Genomic DNA, 23,069 nt, shown 5'->3' with positions numbered 1-23,069 from the left:
CAGCTCTTTGGTCTTCACCATAGTGGAGTTTGGAGTCAGACTGTTTGAGGGTTTGCACAGGTGTCTTTTTATACTGATAACAAGTTTAAACAGGTGCCATTACTACAGGTAATGAGTGGAGGAAAGAGGAGACTCTTAAAGAAGAAGTTACAGGTCTGTGAGAGCCAGAAATCTTGATTGTTTGTTTCTGACCAAATACTTATTTTCCACCATAATATGCAAAAAAAAAATGATAAAAAAACAGACAATGTGATTTTCTGGATTTTTTTTTCTCAGTTTGTCTCCCATAGTTGAGGTCTACCTATGATGTAAATTACAGACGCCTCTCATCTTTTTAAGTGGTGGAACTTGCACTATTGCTGACTGACTAAATACTTTTTTGCCCCACTGTATATAATTAAACATATTAGATGCCCAGGTTTTACCAGCTGTACACATATATACAGAAGATACCCAGGTTATATCGACTGCACACATATTATATACAGATAATGCCCAGGTTACACCAGCTGTACACATTTTATATGCAGAAGATACCCAGGTTATACCAACTGTACACATTATATACAGAAGATACCCAGGTTATACCAGCTCTACATATATAATTAAACATAGAAGATGTCCAGGTTTTACCAGTGGTACATATATAGTTATATGCAGGTTATACCAGGTGTAAAGATACAGTTGTGTGAAAAAGTGTTTGCCCCCATCTTGATTTCTTATTCTTTTGCATATTTGTCACATTTAAATGTTTCATATCACCAAACAAATGTAAATATTAGACAAAGATAACACAAGTAATCACAGAATGCAGTTTATAAATGAAGGTCTTTATTATTAAAGGGAACCTGTCACCCCGTTTTTTCAGTAAGAGATAAAAATACCGTTAAATAGGGCCTGAGCTGTGCGTTACAATAGGGTATTTTTTGTCCCCTGATTCCCTACCTATGCTGCCGAAATACCTTACAAAAGTGTCCTTTTTCACCTGTCAATCAGGCTGGTCAGGTCAGATGGGCGTGGTCACAGCGCTGTTTCTCCCCCACATCTTGCTTAAGTTCCCGTTGGTGGCATAGTGCGCCTCGCATGCGCAAGTGCCGAATGCACTGCGCAGCTGTAGAAAAAGAGCGTGCTCGCCGCTATTCAGCGGTTTCTCGGTGGGTGCGGCCATCTTCCTGAGGCCGCGCGTGCGCAGATGGAGTCTCCTGCTTCCCGGGGCTTCAGGAAAATGGCTGCGGGTTGCCGCGCGTGCGCAGATGGACATCGCGGCGGCCATTTTCCTGAAGCCGAGTTCGAATCTTACTTTTGTAAGGTATTTCGGCAGCATAGGTAGGGAATCCGGGGACAAAAAATACCCTATTGTAAGGCACAGCTCAGGCCCTATTTAACGGTATTTTTATCTCCTACTGAAAAAACGGGGTGACAGGTTCCCTTTAAGGGAAAAAAAAATCCAAACCTACAGGGCCCTGTGTGAAAAGTGATCGCCCCCTCCACCCCCCTTAAAACATAATTTAACTGTGGTTTCTCACATCTTTACATCTTTGGGAAGCTGAGTTCAAATTCCCTATCCACATGCAGGCCTGATTACTGCCACACCTGTTCTCAGTCAAGAAATCACTTAAATAGGAACAGCCTGACACAGTGAAGTAGACCTAATGTTCCTCAAAAGCTAGACATCATGCTGTGATCCATAAACTTTCTGGAAGAAATGAAAAAAAAGTACCTTATATACTCAAGTATAAGCCGAGATTTTCAGCCCATTTTTTTAGGCTAAAAGTGCCCCTCTCGGCTTATACTCGAGTCATTGTCCCAGGGGGTCGGCGGGGGAGCGGCAGGAGTGGCAGCTGTCACATACTCGCCTGCTCCCGGCGCAGTCTCTGCACTTCCCTGCTTCTCCGATGGTCTCCGGTGCCCGCAGCTCTTCCTCCGTTCAGCGGTCACGTGGTACCGCTCATTAATGAATATGGAAGCGACTCCACTCCCATAGGCGTGGCACACATATTAATTACTTTAATGAGTGGTACCATGTGACCGCTGAACAAGCTGCCGGCGTGTGCCGGAGTCCATCGGAGAAGCAGGGACATACAGAGAGACCACGCCAGGAGGGTGAGTATGACGGGGGATTGTGAGCCAAGCGATATTCATCTGTCCCCTTTCCACCGTCGGGGTCTGTCTTCCGTGTCCTCTGGCTGTGACGTTCAGGTCAGAGGGTGCGATGACGTGGTTAGTGCGCGCCCTCAGCCTGAACAGTCACTGTCACTGCAGAGACCCGGAAGACAGCGGTGCACGGTGGTGGAACGGGGACAGGTGTATATCGCACATGCCGGGGGCCTGAGCCAGAGACAAGAGGTGAGTATGTTATTTTTTTTTAATCGCAGCAGCAGCATACGGGGCATATTATTCTATGGAGCATCTTATGGGGCCATCAACCTTTGTGCAGCATTACATGGGGCATAATATTCCATGGAGCATCTTATGGGGCCATCATTAACTTTTATGCAGCATTATATGGGGCATATTTTAATATGTAGCATCTTATGGGGCCCTCATGAACTGTATGGAGCATTATATGGGGCTCCTGATTCAATATGGATATTCAAAAACACAACCTAGTGTCTTAATTAATTTTACTTTTATTGGTATTTATTTTTATTTTTCCCAGTTTTTGAGGCAAAATAAGTGGTCTCGGCTTATACTCGGGTCAGCTTATACTCGAGTATATACGGTAACTGAGATCTATCAGTCTGGAAAAAGATATAAAGCCATTTCTAAAGCTTCAGCACTCCAGGAAACACAGTGAGAGGCATTAGCCACAAACGGCGAAAACATGGAACAGTGGTGAACCTTCCCAAGAGTGGCCGGCTGACCAAAATTACCCCCAAGACCACAGCGACAACTCAGTAATGAGGTCACAAAAGACCCCATAACAATATCCAAAGAACTACAGGCCTCACTTGCCTCAGTCAAGGTCAGTGTTCATGACTTCACCATAAGAAAGAGACTGGGCAAAAATGGCCTACATGGCAGAGTTCCAAGATGAAAACCACTGCTGAGCAATAAGAACATATTGGCTTGTCTCAGTTTTGCCACAAAAAAAAACATCTTGATGATCCACAAGACTTTTGGAAGAATACTCTGTGGACTATCGAGACAAAAGTTGAACTTTTTGGAAGGTGTATGTTCCATTACATCTGGCATAGAAGTAACGCAGCATTTCAGAAAATGAACATCATACCGACAGTAAAATGTGGTGGTAGTGTAATGGTCTGTGGATGTTTTTCTGCTTCAAGACCTGGAAAACCTGCTGTGGTAAATGGAACCATGAATTCTGATGTCTACCAAAAAACCCTGAAGGATAATGACCGTCCATCTTTTCGTTGCTGAAGCGCACTTGGGTTATGCAGCAGGACAATGATCCAAAACTCAACAGCAAGTCCACCTCTAAATGGCTTTAGAAAAACAAAATTAAGACTTTGGAGTGGCCTAGTCAAAGTACTGACCTTAATCATATTGAGATGCTGTGGGATGACTTTAAAAAGGCGGTTCATGCTCGGAAACCCTCCAATGTGGCTGAATTACAATTCTACAAAGATGAGTGGCCAAAATTCCTCCAGAGCGTTGTAAAAGACTCAATTCCAGTTAGCACAAACGCTTGTTTCCAGTTGTTGTTGTGAAGGGTGGCCCACCAGTTATTGGGTTTAGGGGGCAATCACTTTCACACAGGACCCTGTAGGTTTGGATTTCTTTTTACCTTAATAATAAAGACCTTGATTTAAAAACTGCGTTTTGTGATTATTTGTATCTTTGTCTAATATTTACATTTGTTTTGTGATCTTAAACATTTAAGTGTGACAAACCATGCAAAAGAATAGGAAATCGGGAAGGGGGAAAACACTTTTTCACACCACTGTATAATTGTATACCCACGTTGTACTAGCTTTTCTATAGAAGAGTTTGCAGTGATCTAATCGATGAAACGCTGGGGAAGACCAGATCTTGACCTTTTCTCGTACTCAGCTTTCCATCCTTTCAAGGGTAGTTATTCCCTGAGACGTCTCTGCTGGGGTTTCCTGCTTGAAATGGAATTTATTTTTCCATCCACAGATGAGAGATAATACTCGGTCCTGTTGGACGCAATGTCATCAGTGGAAGGACGGGTGGGGGAGGGGAAGGTATATTCTGAGGCCTCGAATAATAGCTAATACAGATAAAAAAATTGTTTCACCTAAATCTCAGGACCAATAAGATGTAGTCATCTGTAGGAATCTGCATATAAGTTCACACAAGGATAAATACAAGCAAAGCTTAAGACGACCCTCTAAGGCTTCGATTATAATAAATTACCTTACCTTGAAATTAACTGGTCCGTTATTAAAAGCAAGTCTGTTATATATCATACAGTACAGCGCCCCCAGTGTGTGCAGTACCACAAATGACCACTAGGGAGCCACAATTGTTTGCATCCAGCATCAATGAGGTATCACAGAAATCAGGAATCCTGTCCACGTGCTGTACATGATCAGTATACACCGCCTGCTGTATATGACCAGTATATACTGCCTGCTGTATATGACCAGTATACACCGCCTGCTGTATATGACCAGTATACACCGCCTACTGTATATGATCGGTATATATTTCCAGCTGTATATGATCGGTCTATACCGCCTGCTGTATATGATCGGTCTATACCGCCTGCTGTATATGATCGGTCTATACCGCCTGCTGTATATGATCAGTTTATACCGCCTGCTGTATATGATCAGTCTATACCGCCTGCTGTGTATGATCAGTCTATACCGTTTGATGTATATGGTCGGTCTATACCGCTTGCTGTATATGATCGGTCTATACCGCTTGCTGTATATGATCGGTCTATACCGCCTGCTGTATATGATCAGTCTATACCGCCTGTTGTATATGCTCAGTCTATACCGCTGCTGTATATGATCAGTCTATACCGCCTGCTGTATATGATCAGTCTATACCGCCGGCTGTATATGATCAGTCTATACCGCTGCTGTATATGATCAGTCTATACCGCCTGCTGTATATGATTAGTGATGGGGGTTTATGATCAATGTGGATCTGCATGTTGATCTTTGTATTGAATCGTATTAAAATTGTACAACCCAACTGGCAATCCAGGAAATCTAGCGCCTGTTGGACTAAACTCCGTTCTCATTTAGGGGGTGTGGATACCTCTACAACTTTAGGGATTTGTTCTTTCCAACTGTGGCTCACAGAAAAGGTAATAGGATAGATACTAGCGGGTGTATGTACCGTAATTAATTTGTATAATAGGATCAGGCTTGGACTGGCCCACAGGAGGACATGAGAATCCTCCAGTAAGCCGCCCCTGTGAAGAATTGCTAATGAGTACTGCTATTACACTTGATTTGCAATTTGCAGAAAACGGTATCATCTAATCATTCATAAAACAAGCTAGCCACATTAGTATTACATAGAAGCAATAATTAATTTATGCACTAGGGTCAGGTTATATTTGCATGTAACTGAACAGTGGGCCCCAAGAATCAATGTTACTGGTTTGCCTTTGCCAATCTAATCTGACACTGAATAGAACCAACCAACCCATTTGACATTAAAATTAACAAATTTTATTCAATTACTTTTAAGCAAAAATCCATATCAAGAATATCAAAAAGATGCCAAAAAAGAAACTAAGTTTGGATATTACTCCAAACTTATTTAAATTATTATTACTTATTTATATAGCGCCATTAATTCCATGGTGCTGTACATGTGAAAAGGGGTTACATACAGAGTTATAGATATCGTTAACAGTAAACAAATTTACAATGACTGACTGGTACAGAGGGGAGAGGACCCTGTCCTTGCGGACTTACATTCTTAATCCAAACTGAGAAAAAGAAAAAGATTGGCACGGTCAAAACATTTAGGACTTAGTGTGATCAGGACTCACCCTCTGGCTAATGGATCCAGTGCTGCTCTACTTGTATTTTAAGATATGAAAAGTCCAAGAATTCCAACACAGTGTCACTCACCATTCATAAAAAACTATTCCAGAAACACTGTAAAAACGTACCTACATGTAAAGAGATTTGCGAAATGCGAGCAACACAAATTGTCACGATAGGACTGGCGAGTAAACTGGGACCAGGGGCACCTTTCTTGGCCCTAGCACTAGGGGGCGCCCTAGCCCGCCCCGGTTCCCCAGGATACCTCAGATGGCGAGGATGCCGGGGCCTCCGCCCTTGCTCTGTCTCCTAGCTGCAGCCCTGCATCTGTCCCCCTCCCTCACCCGGGGAAGAGAGGCGCTACCGTGTACAGCAGTACACCAACCCAACAGACAGGGGAACAAAGACAAGGGTAAAAGAAAATTCCACTCACACAAAATATACTCTCACAAATAACAGAGGTATTCACAAGGGTGTGAAGGATGGGGAAGAAAATAAGGCAGGTAAGGATGAGGAATTTCCAAGCGTACAAACAAAGCAACAGTCGCAACAATAAACTCCCCCAGCTCTCCTTATCCACACCAGCTCTCACTCCAGGTCTATGTAGCAAGTGCTAACTCAGCTCTCACTCCAGGTCTATGTAGCAAGTGCTAACTCAGACAAGAACCTGGCCAGAAGGCCTAGCATTTATAGGAGAGAGGAGTGGCTAACCTTAACCCCTGTCCTGCTGAAAGAAAAACACATTTAACAGACCGAAGACATGCTTCTTCTCAGCGGTGAAGCAGGAGCCATCAGACGCTGCGGTTTTCTGGCACTACTCTGTCGCGGTAACTCCGTGACAGAAATATTCTGCAATAATTGGATTTTGTTTTGTTATTTAAAATATTTTTTTTATGATCAAGATATCTAAATAATCCAAGAATTCCAGAACAGCTGCACTCACTATTCATAAAAAAATTTATTCAAAAAACATACACGCTAAGGGATTTGCAGATTGCGAGCAGTCAGTGTTTTTGGAATGAATTTTTTTAATGGATGGAGAGTTCCGCTGTTCTGGAATTCTTGGACTTTCCATAACTTCAAATACAAGCAGAGTACTACCGGATCTTTTAGCAAGAGGGTGAGTCCTGATGACACAAAGTCCTAAATATTTTGACAGTGCCAATGTGATGCTGAGTCACTTCTCACAGACAAGCTGTGAGGCTGGGTAGTCAAGAGGTCCAGGTCAGAAACCAAGAGAGCTCGTCATAAACAGACAGGTGAGACAAAGGCATAGTCGGGTCACAGTTCGGGGTCAGAATTCCAAGAAGGCAGTGGATCAATTCAAAGGGGCTAGACAAATAGATGGTCAAGGTCAGGCAACAAAGATCAGAATACAGGAGCTTGGAGAAGAGACCCAATGCATACTACTTGAGCTAAGCTACAGCTGGTAGTAATCTGAGGCAGAGAGCCAGCTAAATAGCTGGTCAATCGCCTAGAACAAGAGACCCCTGCAAGACCCTGCTGGCTTCACCAGATTGGGCAGCTGGGCTGTCAATCCCAATACTGACAGCTCAGCACTCCCCTATCCTATAGAGCGGCGGAATGCTCATAGCGTGGTGGAATAGCGATAGCCAAGCTTTTACTTTTTCTCACTTCAGATTAAGGTTTTTACATAATTTTTTATGTTACTTCCTGTTTGGGGTAATATTTTTTGGGGCATATTTGTTATATTTCTTGATATGGGTATGCTTTTAAATGAAATTTGTTAATTTTAATGTCAAGTGGGTTGGTTTTGTTTCAACTGTAGCAATCAAACATATGATCATACATCATCAGATTGGTTACACCTGAAAAACTTCCCAGTACAGATGTGCAATCACAATAACTGGGGCTAGAACTCAACGGATACAAATCTCAACACAAAACAACAGGGCATAAGAAAAAGCCCAAACAATAGAGTATATTGTGCCTAAAATATGTTTCTTACATATAATAAATCAGACAAATTCATACATCAGAAATGATCTGCGGGGACATACACTACTAAATACACCATTCAAGATGTGTAAAAATATGTCTGAGGACTATAGATACTTCACTATGGGAAAGATTAATAGTTCTCTATAAATTAGGCAATCTGTGAAATGAACAAAGGAGTACTACATGCACTATTGCTGATAGTAGTGTCTCCCCGCAGCACACGTTTCGCCCTTCTTTGTCAGGGGGCATGTAAAACATACATCAGTCAAAAAGCTGAAAAAAATAAAACAAAGTACAAGCTAAAGCACAGAGCACACTTAAGATAGTTTCTCCAACTGGGGGCACAGATGAAGCAGTTGTGGCGCCTTAATGTGGCACAAAGACATGTTGAGGGCCCTCATTCAAATTTTGTCGTAGAGCTCAGGGGGCTCCAAGCAAAGCACATTTTCTGCTCTTAATGATGGACAATATAACAAGTCGATCAACCTCCTTTTCAAGGTCCTTGTACACTGGAGGATGCAAACGGTATGGGGCAAACAATCGCTAACACCATTGTTCAGTTCCTATAAGGTTCGCGGATTGTTGTCAGCACATCTGCCCTTCACATAAGAAAATGTGCTGCAAATCTATTGCAAATACTTATGGTTTTGCAGGAAAAATAACAGAAAATAAGTGTGTTTTGGGGGTGGTTTTTGCATGCATTATTCTCCTTTCATTAATATAAGTGAAATCTGCAACAAAGCGCTGAAAGAATTGACATGCTGCCAATTTAAATCTGCATGGAAAGAAAAGCAACGTGTGCATGAGACTTCAGGATTCTCATTCACTTTGCTGAGACTGGGAAATCATTTAGGTTTCGTGACAAATCTGTGCAAAAAAAGCGACAAAACTGTAACGTGTGCACAGAACCTAAGAGTCCACAGTACTCATGAGTCGAACATAGGAACAATTGCTTATTGGTTGATCAAAACGATTGGCAGATTGTATCGACAGATACTGTTTGTTTTTTTGTTTTTTTTTTCATCTGATGATGCAGTCAGTGCCAAAAGGAAGCCAACATGGCCAACCGGTGTTACGAGTGATAACGCACCTTGAACTGGTCAAGCTGATAATTTTATGGTCGAAATTGGCCATTTATTTGAGTTTCCATCGAATGTGCATGGACTTCCTACATCCAGATCCGAACAGTTTGGAGACAGAGAAAGGTCAATGAGAAAGGGTCCGTCTAGTTTGTTAAGAAGGATCCTAACATTCGTCAACCTCAATGACACTGAGGACAAATCAGATCGCCAACCAGACCAAATAGCTAAACCTTACCGGGCTCTTCTGGCCGAACAGGCCCTCCACCATTCATGAAATATCAGCAGCGTCAGACTGATCAGCTCCAGGGAAATGTCAGCTCGGTGTCAATTCTCAATCTTTAGAAATGTACGTTTGTTTTCTAAGAAATCTCCACCGTTTCTGCCTCTTCCTCACCCCGGAATAGTCAGTGACATTTCCATACTGACAAATATACTTAAGGCGGAGGATTGTCTTACACTTCATTCTTTGCTGAATAAATTTACACATATTGTCCTGTATCTGTCAGCCGTGATATATTGTCCATATCTCGATGGCTAAGAATAGTGTGGGCTCGCTGGCCACCCCAGAGGCTCTTCATTATTGATTCTCTGTACAGACGGATGTGCAGGATCTACCGTGTCACCAAGTCACATAATATTATTAAAACTGAATTTCTGAGAGGACATAAACATTCCTGGAAGACTCACACTTCACAGGAAGCAACATCCCCCTGATACCTGTGTTACCTGGGACTCGAGAAGTCAAAATCAAGAGAAGAAGCAAGAGACAGTGTTACTAAAAAACCTGGTATTCATTATCAACTGCCTCCCATTATACCTCAGGCTCTAGCACAGACTCCTGTGGTAACTGGTGACACCCGCAGAACGGTCTGCTCCTATCAGCTGCCAGGAATAGTAAATGAGGGGAGTAATGGCTGTCTGGCCGAAAAAGTACAAATATCTTTAAATCAGCCCTAGAAAAAGTACTACAACACTCTCTATTACTACTACTATAATATTGCCTCTATGTACAAGAATATAACTACTAAAATACTGCCCCCTATGTACAATAATATAACTACTATAATACTGCCCCTATGTACAAGAATATAACTACTATAATACTTCCTCTATGTACAAGAATATAACTACTAAAATACTGCCTCTATGTACAAGAATATAACTACTATAATACTGCCCCTATGTACAAAAACATAACTACTGTAATACTGTCCCTATGTACAAGAATATAACTACTATAATACTGCCCCTATGTACAAGAATATAACTACTATAATACTGCCTCTATGTACAAGAATATAACTACTAAAATACTGCCCCTATGTACAATAATATAACTACTATAATACTGCTCCTATGTACAAGAATATAACTACTATAATACTGCTCCTATGTACAAGAATATAACTATCATACTGCTCCTATATACAAGAATATAACTACTATAATACTGCCCCTATGCACAATAATATAACTACTATAATACTGCCCCTATGCACAAGAATATAACTACTATAATACTGCCTCTATGTACAAGAATATAACTACTATAATACTGCTCCTATGTACAAGAATATAACTACTATAATACTGCCCCTATGTACAAGAATATAACTACTATAATACTGCCCCTATGTACAAGAATATAACTACTATAATACTGCCCCTATGTACAAGAATATAACTACTATAATACTGCTCCTATGTACAAGAATATAACTACTATAATACTGCTCCTATGTACAATAATATAACTACTATAATACTGCCCCTATGCACAAGAATATAACTACTATAATACTGCCCCTATGTACAAGAATATAACTACTATAATACTGCCCCTATGTACAAGAATATAACTACTATAATACTGCCCCTATGTAGGTGTATGTGGATTTTAAGTCTATCTGCTCCAGAGCCGCTTATTGTGGTTCGGCAAACTGTGCAACAAAAAATTCAAATAAACCTAAAACGTCTCTTTTGTGCAGAAATCAGATGTAGATTCAGGATTTCCATGTAGCAGGCACAATGCCCTCACAGGCTGCCATGTGCGGTGTTTTTCTTGTGCGGTGTGTGCCGTGCCCTCAGTCCTAGGGATTAATTTTACCGGCGTAATTGTCCGTATGTCTGCTGACTCCGGATAACAGAATAATTAATAATGTGCAGTGGAATATGAAACTATGTAAAGAGCGCGGCCGCTCAGGCGAAGAGAACCTTTAATTTATTATAGAGAAATGGAAACAATTTCACAACGTAAATGAAAATGGCCGAGTAATTATTGTTTTTATGATGTAGCTGATGTATATGATGGGTCAGGAGGGAATGCAGAAAATAGGATGCAGATCATTGTACTAATGGGCTCAGCAACGGGCGCGACCCGGGGGCTCAGGATCACCGCAAACATTCGAGAGATATTGCCTGATACACATAGGTAATATCTAGGTAGTAATATTATAGACCATTCTGGTATAACCTGGGTATCATATAGATAATGGGCCATGCTGAACTATAATTATATACAGACGATGCCCAGATTATACCAGCTTGGTCATTATCACTAAATACAAGAATATATAGTACTGTGGACCTTGCTGCTACAACCTGGGTATCCTCTGTATATAATTATATGTAGAGCTGGTATAACCTGGGTATCTTATAGATTATGGGCCATGCTGAACTATAATTATACACAGATGATGCCCAGGTTATACCAGCCTTGTCATTATCACTAAATACAAGAAGATATAGTAAAGTGTACATTGCTGCTATAACCTGTGTATCCTCTGTATATACCGTAATTAGATATGGACGTCTGGTATAACTTGGGCATCTTCTGCATGTAAGTCCTCAAGGACAGGGTTCTCTCCCCTCTGTACCAGTCTGTGATTGTAAATTTATTTTCTGTTAACAATATTTATAACCCTGTATGTAACCCCTTTTCTCATGTACAGCACCATGGAATTAATGGTGCTGTATAAATAAATAATAATAATAAATATAACTATATATGGACGGCTGGTATAACCTGGGTATCTTCTGCAAATAATGTATGGACGGCTGATATAACCTGGGTATCTCCTGGTATATAACGGTATGTGTACGGCTGGTGTTGGTGAATGTGGTCTGGAACACATCCACTGATCTTGTAGGATTTTTTCCAGAAGCGTAAATAGAACATTTTTAATTACATCAAAGTTAATTGTGAAATTAATTTGCCGGTTTATAAGTGCAATCCTCTGACACTTCATCCAGCAGCTGAAAGAGCTTCGCCCGTCAGGTGCCAGCAGCAATCAGGCAGGGTTATCCCAGATTAGGGGGTGTTTGCAAAGCATCGCCGAGAAGATTTAATAAACACAACAAGAGTCTGTCAAGGCCGACAGTGGATTCCAAGAGGGAATAATAATGAAATCCGGTAATTCTGCAGGAAAGAACAAAAAAAGTCTCTTCCATGCGGTTGGAAGTTTCTTCTTACAAGATAAAATCAATGGATTTACGGAAAGGTCTTCCACCGCCTGATGTTTAGTCAATAGGTCACGACCTTCGCTCTTCAGAACGAAATATCTGAAATATCAATAACCAAGAACGAATGCTGAGAAGCGTCTACAGTGAAGGGTTACTGAACTGTAGAATAACACAATGTTTTATTTTTCTTAAACGTAGCAAAGAGGCCCACACATTGCCCCCAACATACACAAGTGGGTGACTGGAGACCTTGGTGTGTTGCGACTGGAGATCTTGGTGTGTCTTCCTATCAAAAACTCAGTATTTGTTTGGGTCAATCGACCTATGGGATATTGATATTTAGGATATGTGCACACATTCAGGTTTTTTCCTGTTTTTCGCGATAAAACGCTATAAAAACTCATAAAAAATGCATACATTATGCATCCTGCATGTTTTGTGCACATGATGCATTTTTTTCCGCGAAAAAAACGCATCGCGGTAAAAAAAAGCAGCATGTTCATTAATTTTACAGCAGAGCATCCCATCCATAGAGGCAACATCAAAGGCATCTCAACCAACTGGAGGTACAAAGAACCTCAGAACAGCGGCTACAAAAGGCTGTGCTTTCCGTTTGGAAGCTTCATTGCTTTAGCTGATGTTGGATAGTAGAGTTGAGCAAAAAGATTCACAGGAACTTGGTCTAGCAGTTATGTTAGTAGTGCCTAGCTGACAGTCTGAAGGCCTGCAAACATCTTATTTCCTGTGGCATCCCGAGCACCTTTTCTGATTATTAGCCCACTACAAAGTCATAAAGAAGCACCAGGTACTTAAAGGTTCTCATGGCTCTGGTCCAGCAGCTACGGACTACCCCCATGGACACTGGATCAAGGTCCTGTGAATCTTTTTGCTTAATTCTCAATTTTTTTCTTACTTTTACCACATGTTGTGGGTTCACAGCAACAGCTTTCAAATGCAAATGCCACACCCGGAATACCTGCTTAGTTGATGAGGTAAAAGAGAAAAGCCCATGAAAGAGCTTTTGAAGTAAGTTCAAATTGCTTTTGGTCTTTTGAAAAAGAGGGAGCTACATATTAAAGAGATGTAATTCCTAAACCTTTACTCCAATTAGGATGTACATACCCTCAAATTAAAGCAGAGAGTCAACACATTAAGCCCATACTGATTAGAACTGTATCTTGAATATGTTTTGGTAAACTGCTAAAATGCAAAAACTTGTGTCATTGCCCAAATATTTCCTACCCAACTATAATTATATATGTATAACCTTGGCATTACCCATATATAGTTATATATTTACAGCTGGTATAACCCAGGTAGCTGCTGTATATACTTATACATGTACAGCTGGTATAACTTGGGCATCAATCCCTCTTGTGGTTCAGTGGAGTTTAGAGAATAGAGTTGAGAAAAAAAAGATTCACAGGACTCAGTTCTAGTGGATATTTTAGAAGTCCATGGCTTCCGGACCGAAGCCCTGCAAACACCCTACTACCGGTGGCAGCACTAGCGCTTCTTCTGATCAGTAGGCTATACAAACAAATATGGGAGTAAAGAAGAGGTCCCAAAACAATTTATTAAGATTAAAATAATGAATTTTATTAAACAATATTTAAAAATTCATAATAAAAAAGCCCATGACAAAAAAGCAGAAAATGCTGTATAGGGTACGCCGAACACGAAAAAAAATCTTGAAAAGGAGGGGTATCCTGGGTCATGTAGCACAGAGGGTAAAATGGGTAGCTGTAAAGAGCAAATCAAGGTACAGTGACCTCCCTTAACACAGATCACCACTATACTGTATATGTTGTAATAATATTTGTATATCACCTCACAATAGCAATCAATGGGGCCTCGCTACAGGGTATATATACATACAAAACAGTCGCTAGGCTTAAATGTAATGTAGGCAAATATCAGTTGGTTTGGAAAAACCCTCTACTAAACATGAATGAGGGCAATAATATCAATAGAAAATGCCAATGATAGCCAAACCAAAATATACATGCAGGTTGACAAGTATAGGAATGCAGTGAACGGTATATTACCTTTAGTTACGAAATACAGCCACCATGGGAGTGCTCCAGGCATCCCCTCACCACGATGCGCGTTTCGCTGCCTGCTTCTTCTGGGGTGTATCAGGATGAAGGGCAGCTGAGAATATAAATGAGCGCCGTCCTATCAGTGCTTGCAAGGGGAAGGAGGGAGAGAGACCTGTGCGTCGTTGCATTGCATGTTTTCCCTCCTTTTCACGATGTAATTCCTGGTAACATTCAATGACACGCAAGCTGAGCCTTCGTGTCAGTGTATGAGCATCACCAGGTAGGCTCAAGAAGAAGGGACAATATGGGTAGAGGGGTTAATATATGGACAATTAGGGTGACTAAACTAAAGTGACCCATGCAGAGCATTGTCACTTTATACACCTTATTTTATGTATATGAAGTGCTCTCTTGTACTTGTAGACACTTTTGTTAATCTACAAAGTCATGAAGAAGCACCGTGTAGTAAAAGGTACACAGGGCTCTGGTCCGGCGGCCACAGACTACCAACATGGCCAACCGACCAAGGTCCTGCAAATCTTTTTGCTCAACTCTACTAATTTTCTTCCTTCTGGAGGAGAGCGGATTTGCATTTACATTCTATTAATGTTTGCTAGATCAGTAATTGTAGATCAACAGAAGAAAATTAGGTCAATAAATATATATTACCCACACCAGTTTCAGAAGAATTTGGGAAAATATTTAAATATTTTTACACATTTTAATAGGTTGTCTCAAACATAAGGGGCATGTAGAAACCAATCCTCCCCGATGACGAGGGAAGGTCTATAACTGTTCCTGTCCATATCATGTGGAACTGATATGACGCGATAATTACTTTTTGAAATAATTAAAACCATACTCGAATGATCATGGTGAAGAGGAATACCAGCAACCTGATGGTTTGATACTATCATGATAACGGCGGAGAAGACCCTGGTTGACCTATCTAGGCTTGCACAAGATCGGTCTTCCAATAGATAATTCATCCATCAAATCACAATGGCTTGAGATCAAGCCAAAGGCTGTTAAAACAAAATAATAAAATAAAGACCATACTTACTATTGGTTTTGAAAAAACATATTTTATGAATCCTTCAACCTTAAGTTACCGCAGCCTTTTGATAGCATTACCTAGTCTCCTGCAATGTAGCGAGGATACAGAATCCGCTATACAACATGCGCACTATTGGATTCTAAAGCACCAACCAACCTTCTGACACTACAAAGTAAAAGTTTGCATCTGTCAATAGGTCATCGAAAAGTCCAATCATTTGATGCCCTTTTTTTTAAAATCAGGCTTAGATCTCTGCTAAATGGTGGAAAGTGTTGAGTGTCTGGAAAGGGGAAAGTTGCCAATTTCGAGGTTGAGAAATTAACTCAAAGTTGTTATCTCGACAGAATTTTTCCTCCTTCATAGATGAAGATGTTGGGAATTGCAAGTTTCTGTAAATTGACTATTGACAACTGCGACCTACAGGTTACGTCCTGGTCAGAGAAGATTAGAGATAAAGCTCAAAGAATTAATTTAGTCTTGGCTTAGAAGATTCTTCCCTGATTGTTGACGTTTGTGGTTCTAATTTGGCAGGAGGATGAAACGTTCTGACAATTAATGTCTAAACTGTTAAGATAAAGTTTCTCTAGTTAAGTTATGAATTATATTTCAAGTTTTCAAAAATGTTGACACAATTGTGTAGGAATATCTCACCAAGAAAAATTTCCCATACCGGAGAGCTGGATTTCTCTTGCAATCCAGCAGTAATTGTGAGTGAATGGATAACATCAATCTCTTGTGCACACAGAGGTTTTTTTTAAAAAATTTTTTGAAGCAGCTCCACTCTTAAAATTTTGCTTAAAAATTCTTTAAAGATTCCTTCTCTTTTCTACTGCAAAACCATTTTAGTGCTCATATAGGATCAACGTTTTGAGCGCTTTTTTACCTCTTCAAGTTTTTGAAGAAAAAAACTTTTAAAAAAGCATGTCACGTCTAAGAAGTGTTTCCTGTTGGAGTCAGCTCCAACCTAAGTACTGTCAAATCAAAAGGCTGAAAAAAATCATCTAAAATGCTGTAGGAAACAAAAAACTTTTCCAAAACTCACCAAAGGAGGAGCGATTCCTAAAGTGATTTCCATATGAAAACCTCATAGGCTCAGGTTCATCATTTGCTTTTTTTTAGTCACTTTTGCTTTTTTGCCTTGTGACATTTATTACCCAGAGTTCATAAACAAAAGTGTGGTTCGTGAATTTTGTGTAAAGTTAAAAATTTACTTTTTTTTCTTGCCATTAACTAATTTTGCACATTTTTAAGCAAAAAAAGTCTAATCTGTCAAGGAAAATGGGACTTTTTTGAGGAACGTGCCTAAAATCACTCCAGATGGCTACTAGAGTGGAGTTGCCCAAATTTCGCAACTTTTTAAAAGGTTGCAAATAAAGATAGAGCTGAAAATATCTGGAATCATTAAATTCCACCCACAAAGCAGAAATAATAAAATAGTTGAGAACATATAAAATAGACTTTTAAAAAAATATGCAACTACAATAATTAATTGGGTGCAAACAAAACAATGCACAAAACTTGACAAGAAAAACAAGCGCAAAGGCAATGATGAATAAGAGGCGTAGTTTTTTTTTTTTAACTAAAAAAAATTAAGGTTTCCCAGTAGTGCTGCTTTCCATGCTTTTGTCACCCATTTTCTAAAAGACCCCCATATATCTGCACATCTGTCTCCCCAGACTAACCGTCCCCATGAAAAATTATACTGGGTTGTGCCATACGATGCCTTGGTATTTCCCAGTGTCACAAGTTGAATAAGTGCAGTAATAGTTATTATGATCATTGTTAAAGTGCCGCCGTGCTACACAGCTTATTATAGCAGCAATATTTAACTGCTGACTCATAGAAAGCAACAACAAACAACCTGGGCTCAGCTGATAACAAAAACTCCGGGAGGTGAATCACTGAGTGAGAAAACTGCCAGTAACTGTGAGCGTGATAGAGAAAAACTAAACTATTTTTTTAATATATTCATGTTTGTTTAAAGAGGACCTCGAGGAGGAAAAAAAACTTATTTTCAGCCTCCTTGATTAAAAGTTCTGTCTACTACTAAATGGAACATTACAAGCAAAACGGATGCATTGTTCTACCTAGTGTGGGATCCGCAGGGGTGGAGCTTGCTTGACACAGATACTCTCATTGGTGCTCTTGGAAATCTAGCCCACAGGTTTTCAGTTTTGCCCAAAGTGTTACTTTCATAACTAACAATGTCAATTTATACAGCTCGAAAGGAATTCTGCTCCCATCTGCTATGGAAAGGAAGATGGCAGAAGGGTCTTAGAGTTGGATCATACTGTTTTTTTTTTTTTCCTCTGGGGCATTGTCAGAGGAAGCCAATTGGGAAAACTGAGATTTGTGTCAACACCCACTGGGAGCTGTGGTCAGAGAAGCATCAATTGGGTACTACTAGACTAAATAGAAAACAAAATTAAGAGAATTACTTATTCAGTCGCAGTGGGAAATTTTGCATTGTATCTTTCTGATGCTCTTTGTGACGGTGCACAGTGGGTTCCCTCTTAATCACAGAGTTGCAGAAAAGCCATGGAGGACTCTGCTGAATTTCAGAGTCACCTAACGAATTCATTGGCGCCACGTAATGAGTAGTTTTCGCTGCAGCAAATTAGCCGCTTGCAGAGAGGTTCCCCTGGAAATAATAGGTGATCCTGAAGACACAGCAGGAGGATCCCCGTCCTCTGCCATCAGCGAATCAATGGGGAACCTGCGTAGTAGAGAAATATTGTCCCAGCGGAACATTTACTATGGTTTTTCTTTCTCTCCCCAGTTACATATGTATATACATTACCCTGCAAAACAGTCATAATAATTCATGAGTTTAATGTAAATCTCCGGCACAGGGCTGAGCAGCATGAGGCGTGGAGATGGGGGGGCTCAGGAACAGTATGTGGTCTCTGTAATCTATGGTCGTCCTTGTCCTGATGAAGGTCTCGCAGTCAGAGTTTACACTTCAGTATTCCCATTGTTTTCTGCCTCTGAATGCAATGTCATTCTCTACATACCTGTATGTTATGTGCTGAGATTCACTCAGCGGGGACGGCAATTATACACATATATTATATACACAAAAAGCCGCGCCGCACAATACTGCCGCTCGCTATTGTTACCGTGATCTGTAATCCATTTAATTGGAGATTTAAAAAAAACAGCAACTGTGTGCTGCAAAGTATTCCCGCAGATAAAGTATAGGGCGGTAATAAATAGAGGCGTAAAACGGGGGAAAGAAATACAAACACCTTCCCCCCTCTAACAAGGTTTACCAATTTTATACTATAGAGGTTGTACAGGTATTTTTCTGATACAGAGCTCCAGATCCACAGCTTCATGTGTTAAATTTCTGCTTTCCTGCAAATGCCAATAGAAGGAACTCTCTAAAGACAGATTTAGTCAGCTTTCATTGAGCTCAGTTAGCAGTCTGTCGACATTAAAGGGACGCTGCCATGTAACACATATCCATAAATCTTAGAAGCAGGCCCCACCACTGGGATGCATATCAGTTACGAACAAAGTGTTCCCCCCATTATAGAACACTGAAGGGAGTGTGGCCAGGGCCGGCGTCAGCACCCGGCGCACCCGGGCAAGTGCCGGGGCCCTGACAAGACAGGGGGGCCCACTCATGCAGTCATACATCCATCTGGCCGCTTTAACCCTTTCTACCCTTTCAATTTGCCCTGCCTGGCACAAGCATCTTCTCAGTCAGTGCAGGGCCAGGCACATAGGGGTTAAGGACACAGCCAGCGTGACATTGTGGGCGGAGAGTTCTCCTGCTCTGCTTTCCTGGCTGTGTGCAGTGCTGAACTAATCAGGCACAGGCAGATTCCGGACTGGAGGAGCTGCTACCGGCACCTGAGTGAGTGCCATGCTATATCGCTGTATATTCTGACAGTCTGGGTGACCTGGGGGGGCGGCCATGGGCTGGGCGGCTGCAGCTGACATATATATATATATATATATATATATATATATATATATACTACAGCAGCCGCCCAGCCCAGGCCCACAGCACAGCCTGTATAGATACAGTGTATATAATATATATACAGGACAGGTGCTGGGGGCCTGGGCTGGACGGCTGTTGAAGTATATACACCGCACAGTACCTCTCCCCTCTATATATACTCCGCACAGTACCACTCCTCCTGTCCTGTATATATACACCGCACAGTACCTCTCCCCTGTATATATACACTGCACAGTACCACTCCCCTCTATATATACTCCGCACAGTACCTCTCCCCTGTATATATACACCGCACAGTACCTCTCCCCTGTATATATACACCGCACAGTACCTCTCCCCTGTATATATACACCGCACAGTACCTCTCCCCTGTATATATACACCGCACAGTACCTCTCCCCTGTATATATACACTGCACAGTACCTCTCCCCTGTATATATACACCTCACAGTACCTCTCCCCTGTATATATACACCGCACAGTACCTCTCCCCTGTATATATACTCTGCACAGTACCTCTCCCCTGTATATATACACCGCACAGTACCTCTCCCCTGTATATATACACTGCACAGTACCTCTCCCCTGTATATATACACCGCACAGTACCTCTCCCCTGTATATATACACCGCACAGTACCTCTCCCCTGTATATATACACCGCACAGTACCTCTCCCCTGTATATATACACCGCACAGTACCTCTCCCCTGTATATATACACCGCACAGTACCTCTCCCCTGTATATATACACCGCACAGTACCTCTCCCCTGTATATATACACCGCACAGTACCACTCCTCCTGTCCTGTATATATACACTGCAGAATTTACAATAGCTATCACTCATGTAAGAAGTGAATTATGGCATTGGACTATACCTATATTTCTCTGCTGTATCTGGGCATCATGAATCGTGGTATGTGTTAAAGGGGGGGGGGGGGGGCCCACTGAGACTCTTTCGCCCGGGGCCCTCAAAAACCTGGAGCCGGCCCTGAGTGTGGCACCATATTGAACTGTGAGTCCTGTGTATCCTACTATTGATATGCCATTCTCATAAGACAACCCCTTTAAAGAGGACCTGACACCAGATGAAAAGTGGCTAGATTTGGATCTTCTGAGTATGTTTTTTTTTAAATCCGACACACGGCCCCTGAGATACATGCATTTTTATTTACTGATTTCTGTAGCTCACAGGATCCTCTGGGGCGTGTCTTTCAACTTCTCTGCATAATTACCCTGTTAGCTCCGCCCCCTTGATAAAGACAATCAATATTAGGAAATAGAAAAACCCATATCGCTGGAACCAAATGGCGGAATTTAAAAAATCAAAAAATGCAATACCCAGGGGAGCAGCGGGAATTAAATAAGAGCAATTACTAGCCACGTTTGACCTGGTGACAGGTTCTTTTTACAGTAAGTGTATATTAGAGGCAGCTGCAATGTTTTCTGGTCGGCCCCAGGGTAAAGAATTTCATGACCTAGCCCTATGTCACAATTTTAATTACAGCCCCATTTCTAGACACAGCCAGTTAAAAATTGCTTTATGAAGGGTCAATTATTAGAGCCCGTTGGACGTTGGTCGTTGGGTTCCCCAGGTAATTAATAGTATGGGTGGCTAATGGTTTATCCAGACTCTATAAGATTTGAATAAAATATAATTTTAAAGATTTTGTCCAAAGGTTCTGACACTACAAAAAGTATCGCTGAGTGCCACACTCAATGCTGTCTCAGAGAAGCGCCCGGCACTACTTTCCCATCATGTGCATACTGAGTATAGTCCGAATTAATGGGTAATTTTGTGGAACTGGTTAATCTGAAGTAAAAAAGAAAAACTAAATTCCCTGGAGATAAGGACCCTGCATGCTGTAACGTTTCCATTGGCATATTCTGCTGTATCGTCACATGGTGACACCACATTACTGTGTGCGGCCGCTGGAACCTTCACTAACGAGGTTCTCATAGCGGAAAATTCCTCGCGGCACAAGACGAGGCACTTAGATAAAAAAAATGATGCGACTATCGACCTTCTTGTAATTAATGGTAATGAATCGCCCGCCAGCTCCGCTCTAGTATTTTACTAGGCAAGAAAAAAAATTGAAACATTTTTGAAAGAAACTTTCTAAACCTACCATCGCTTAAGTAGCTAATTATAACCGTCACCTGATGTTTCTATGGGATCAGATCCTAAAGTGACGGATGAAAGAAAAATGCTTTGTTCTTTGTAGTGTCGAAGGAAATTAATTTCCGGCTGGCTTGTGTTTTTCTCTGAGGCAGATATTGATGAGTGTGCAGAAGGGATCATTCAGTGTCACAACCATTCCCGCTGTGCTAACCTTCCGGGATGGTACCACTGTGAGTGCAGAAGCGGCTTCCATGACAATGGGACCTACTCCATTACTGGGGAGTCCTGTGTTGGTAAGCGAACCTCACTCAAGTCAACTATTTTTTTTCTTCTTCCTCTCCTGTCTTCTCTCTTCTGCATGGTAACAGCCTATGATAAGTCTAAAATGTTGAGTGTGTTTTTTTTTTCAATTTTATTATATATTTTTTTTAATTTTCCATTATTATATATATTAATAAATCTTGCACTTTTCATAGTCTGGTTCTAGACTCTCCTACTACTTGTTATGTAAAGCAGTCTCAGTGTAATAGACCCAATTACAGTAACTGATAACACCTCTATATAGAGTAGATAACACAAGATTCCCCATTCACAATAGGTGATGTCACAGCTCACCTCCTCCTCATTCTGTACATTTACTGATAACACCTCTATATACAGTACATAACACAGGATCCACCATTCACAATACGTAATATCACAACTCACCTCCTCCTGTACAATGACTGATAACACCTCTATAAACAGTAGATAACACAGGTTCCACCATTCACAATAGGTGATGTCACAGCTCACCTCCTCCCCTTCCTGTACAATGGCTGGTAACACCTCTATATACAGTAGATAACACAGGATCCACCATTCACAATAGGTGATGTCACAGCTCACCTCCTGTACAATGACTGATAACACCTCTATATACAGTAGATAACACAGGATCCACCATTCACAATATGTGATGTCACAGCTCACCTCCTCCTCCTCCTGTACAATGACTGATAACACCTCTATATACAGTAGATAACACAGGATCCACCATTCACAATATGTGATGTCACAGCTCACCTCCTCCTCCTCCTGTACAATGACTGATAACACCTCTATATACAGTAGATAACACAGGATCCACCATTCACAATAGGTGATGTCACAGCTCACCTCCTCCCCTTCCTCTACAATGACTGATAACACCATGCTATTGGAATCCGATGCACTCACTATAGTTACACCACTGCTTAAAGACAACTTGTATAGAGAAGTAGACCAATCTTGTGGAATCGCTGTTGATTGCCTTCATGCTTCACAGAGAATACAGAAATGCATCTTTCAGAGCTGACAATCTACAGATACTCTAAAAAAAACAAAGCACAACAGGCTGAGGACAGAATTGGCTTCAGATAACACCAGCTTTCAATAGTGGCCCCTG

General features: G+C 41.2%; 1 protein-coding gene across 4 annotated transcripts in view; it reads left to right on the top strand.

Moving 5' to 3' along the window:
- Positions 1-23,069, top strand: part of NELL1 (neural EGFL like 1) — a 784,159-nt gene that overhangs the window by 684,654 nt on the left and 76,436 nt on the right. For 2 of the 4 annotated variants that reach the window (XM_069738862.1, XM_069738863.1), the window contains one exon: positions 21,796-21,936. The exons of the other annotated variants lie outside the window; for them this stretch is intronic. In XM_069738862.1, the coding sequence (XP_069594963.1) occupies positions 21,796-21,936 (141 nt within the window). The remainder of the gene's footprint in view (positions 1-21,795; positions 21,937-23,069) is intronic. 4 annotated transcript variants of the gene reach the window in all.

Source organism: Ranitomeya imitator, chromosome 9 (genome assembly GCF_032444005.1).
Source record: "Ranitomeya imitator isolate aRanImi1 chromosome 9, aRanImi1.pri, whole genome shotgun sequence".
NCBI classification, from domain to species: Eukaryota; Metazoa; Chordata; class Amphibia; order Anura; family Dendrobatidae; genus Ranitomeya; species Ranitomeya imitator.
The sequence above is the reverse complement of the archived record's forward strand: the minus strand, read 5'-3'. Positions and strand labels throughout refer to the sequence as shown.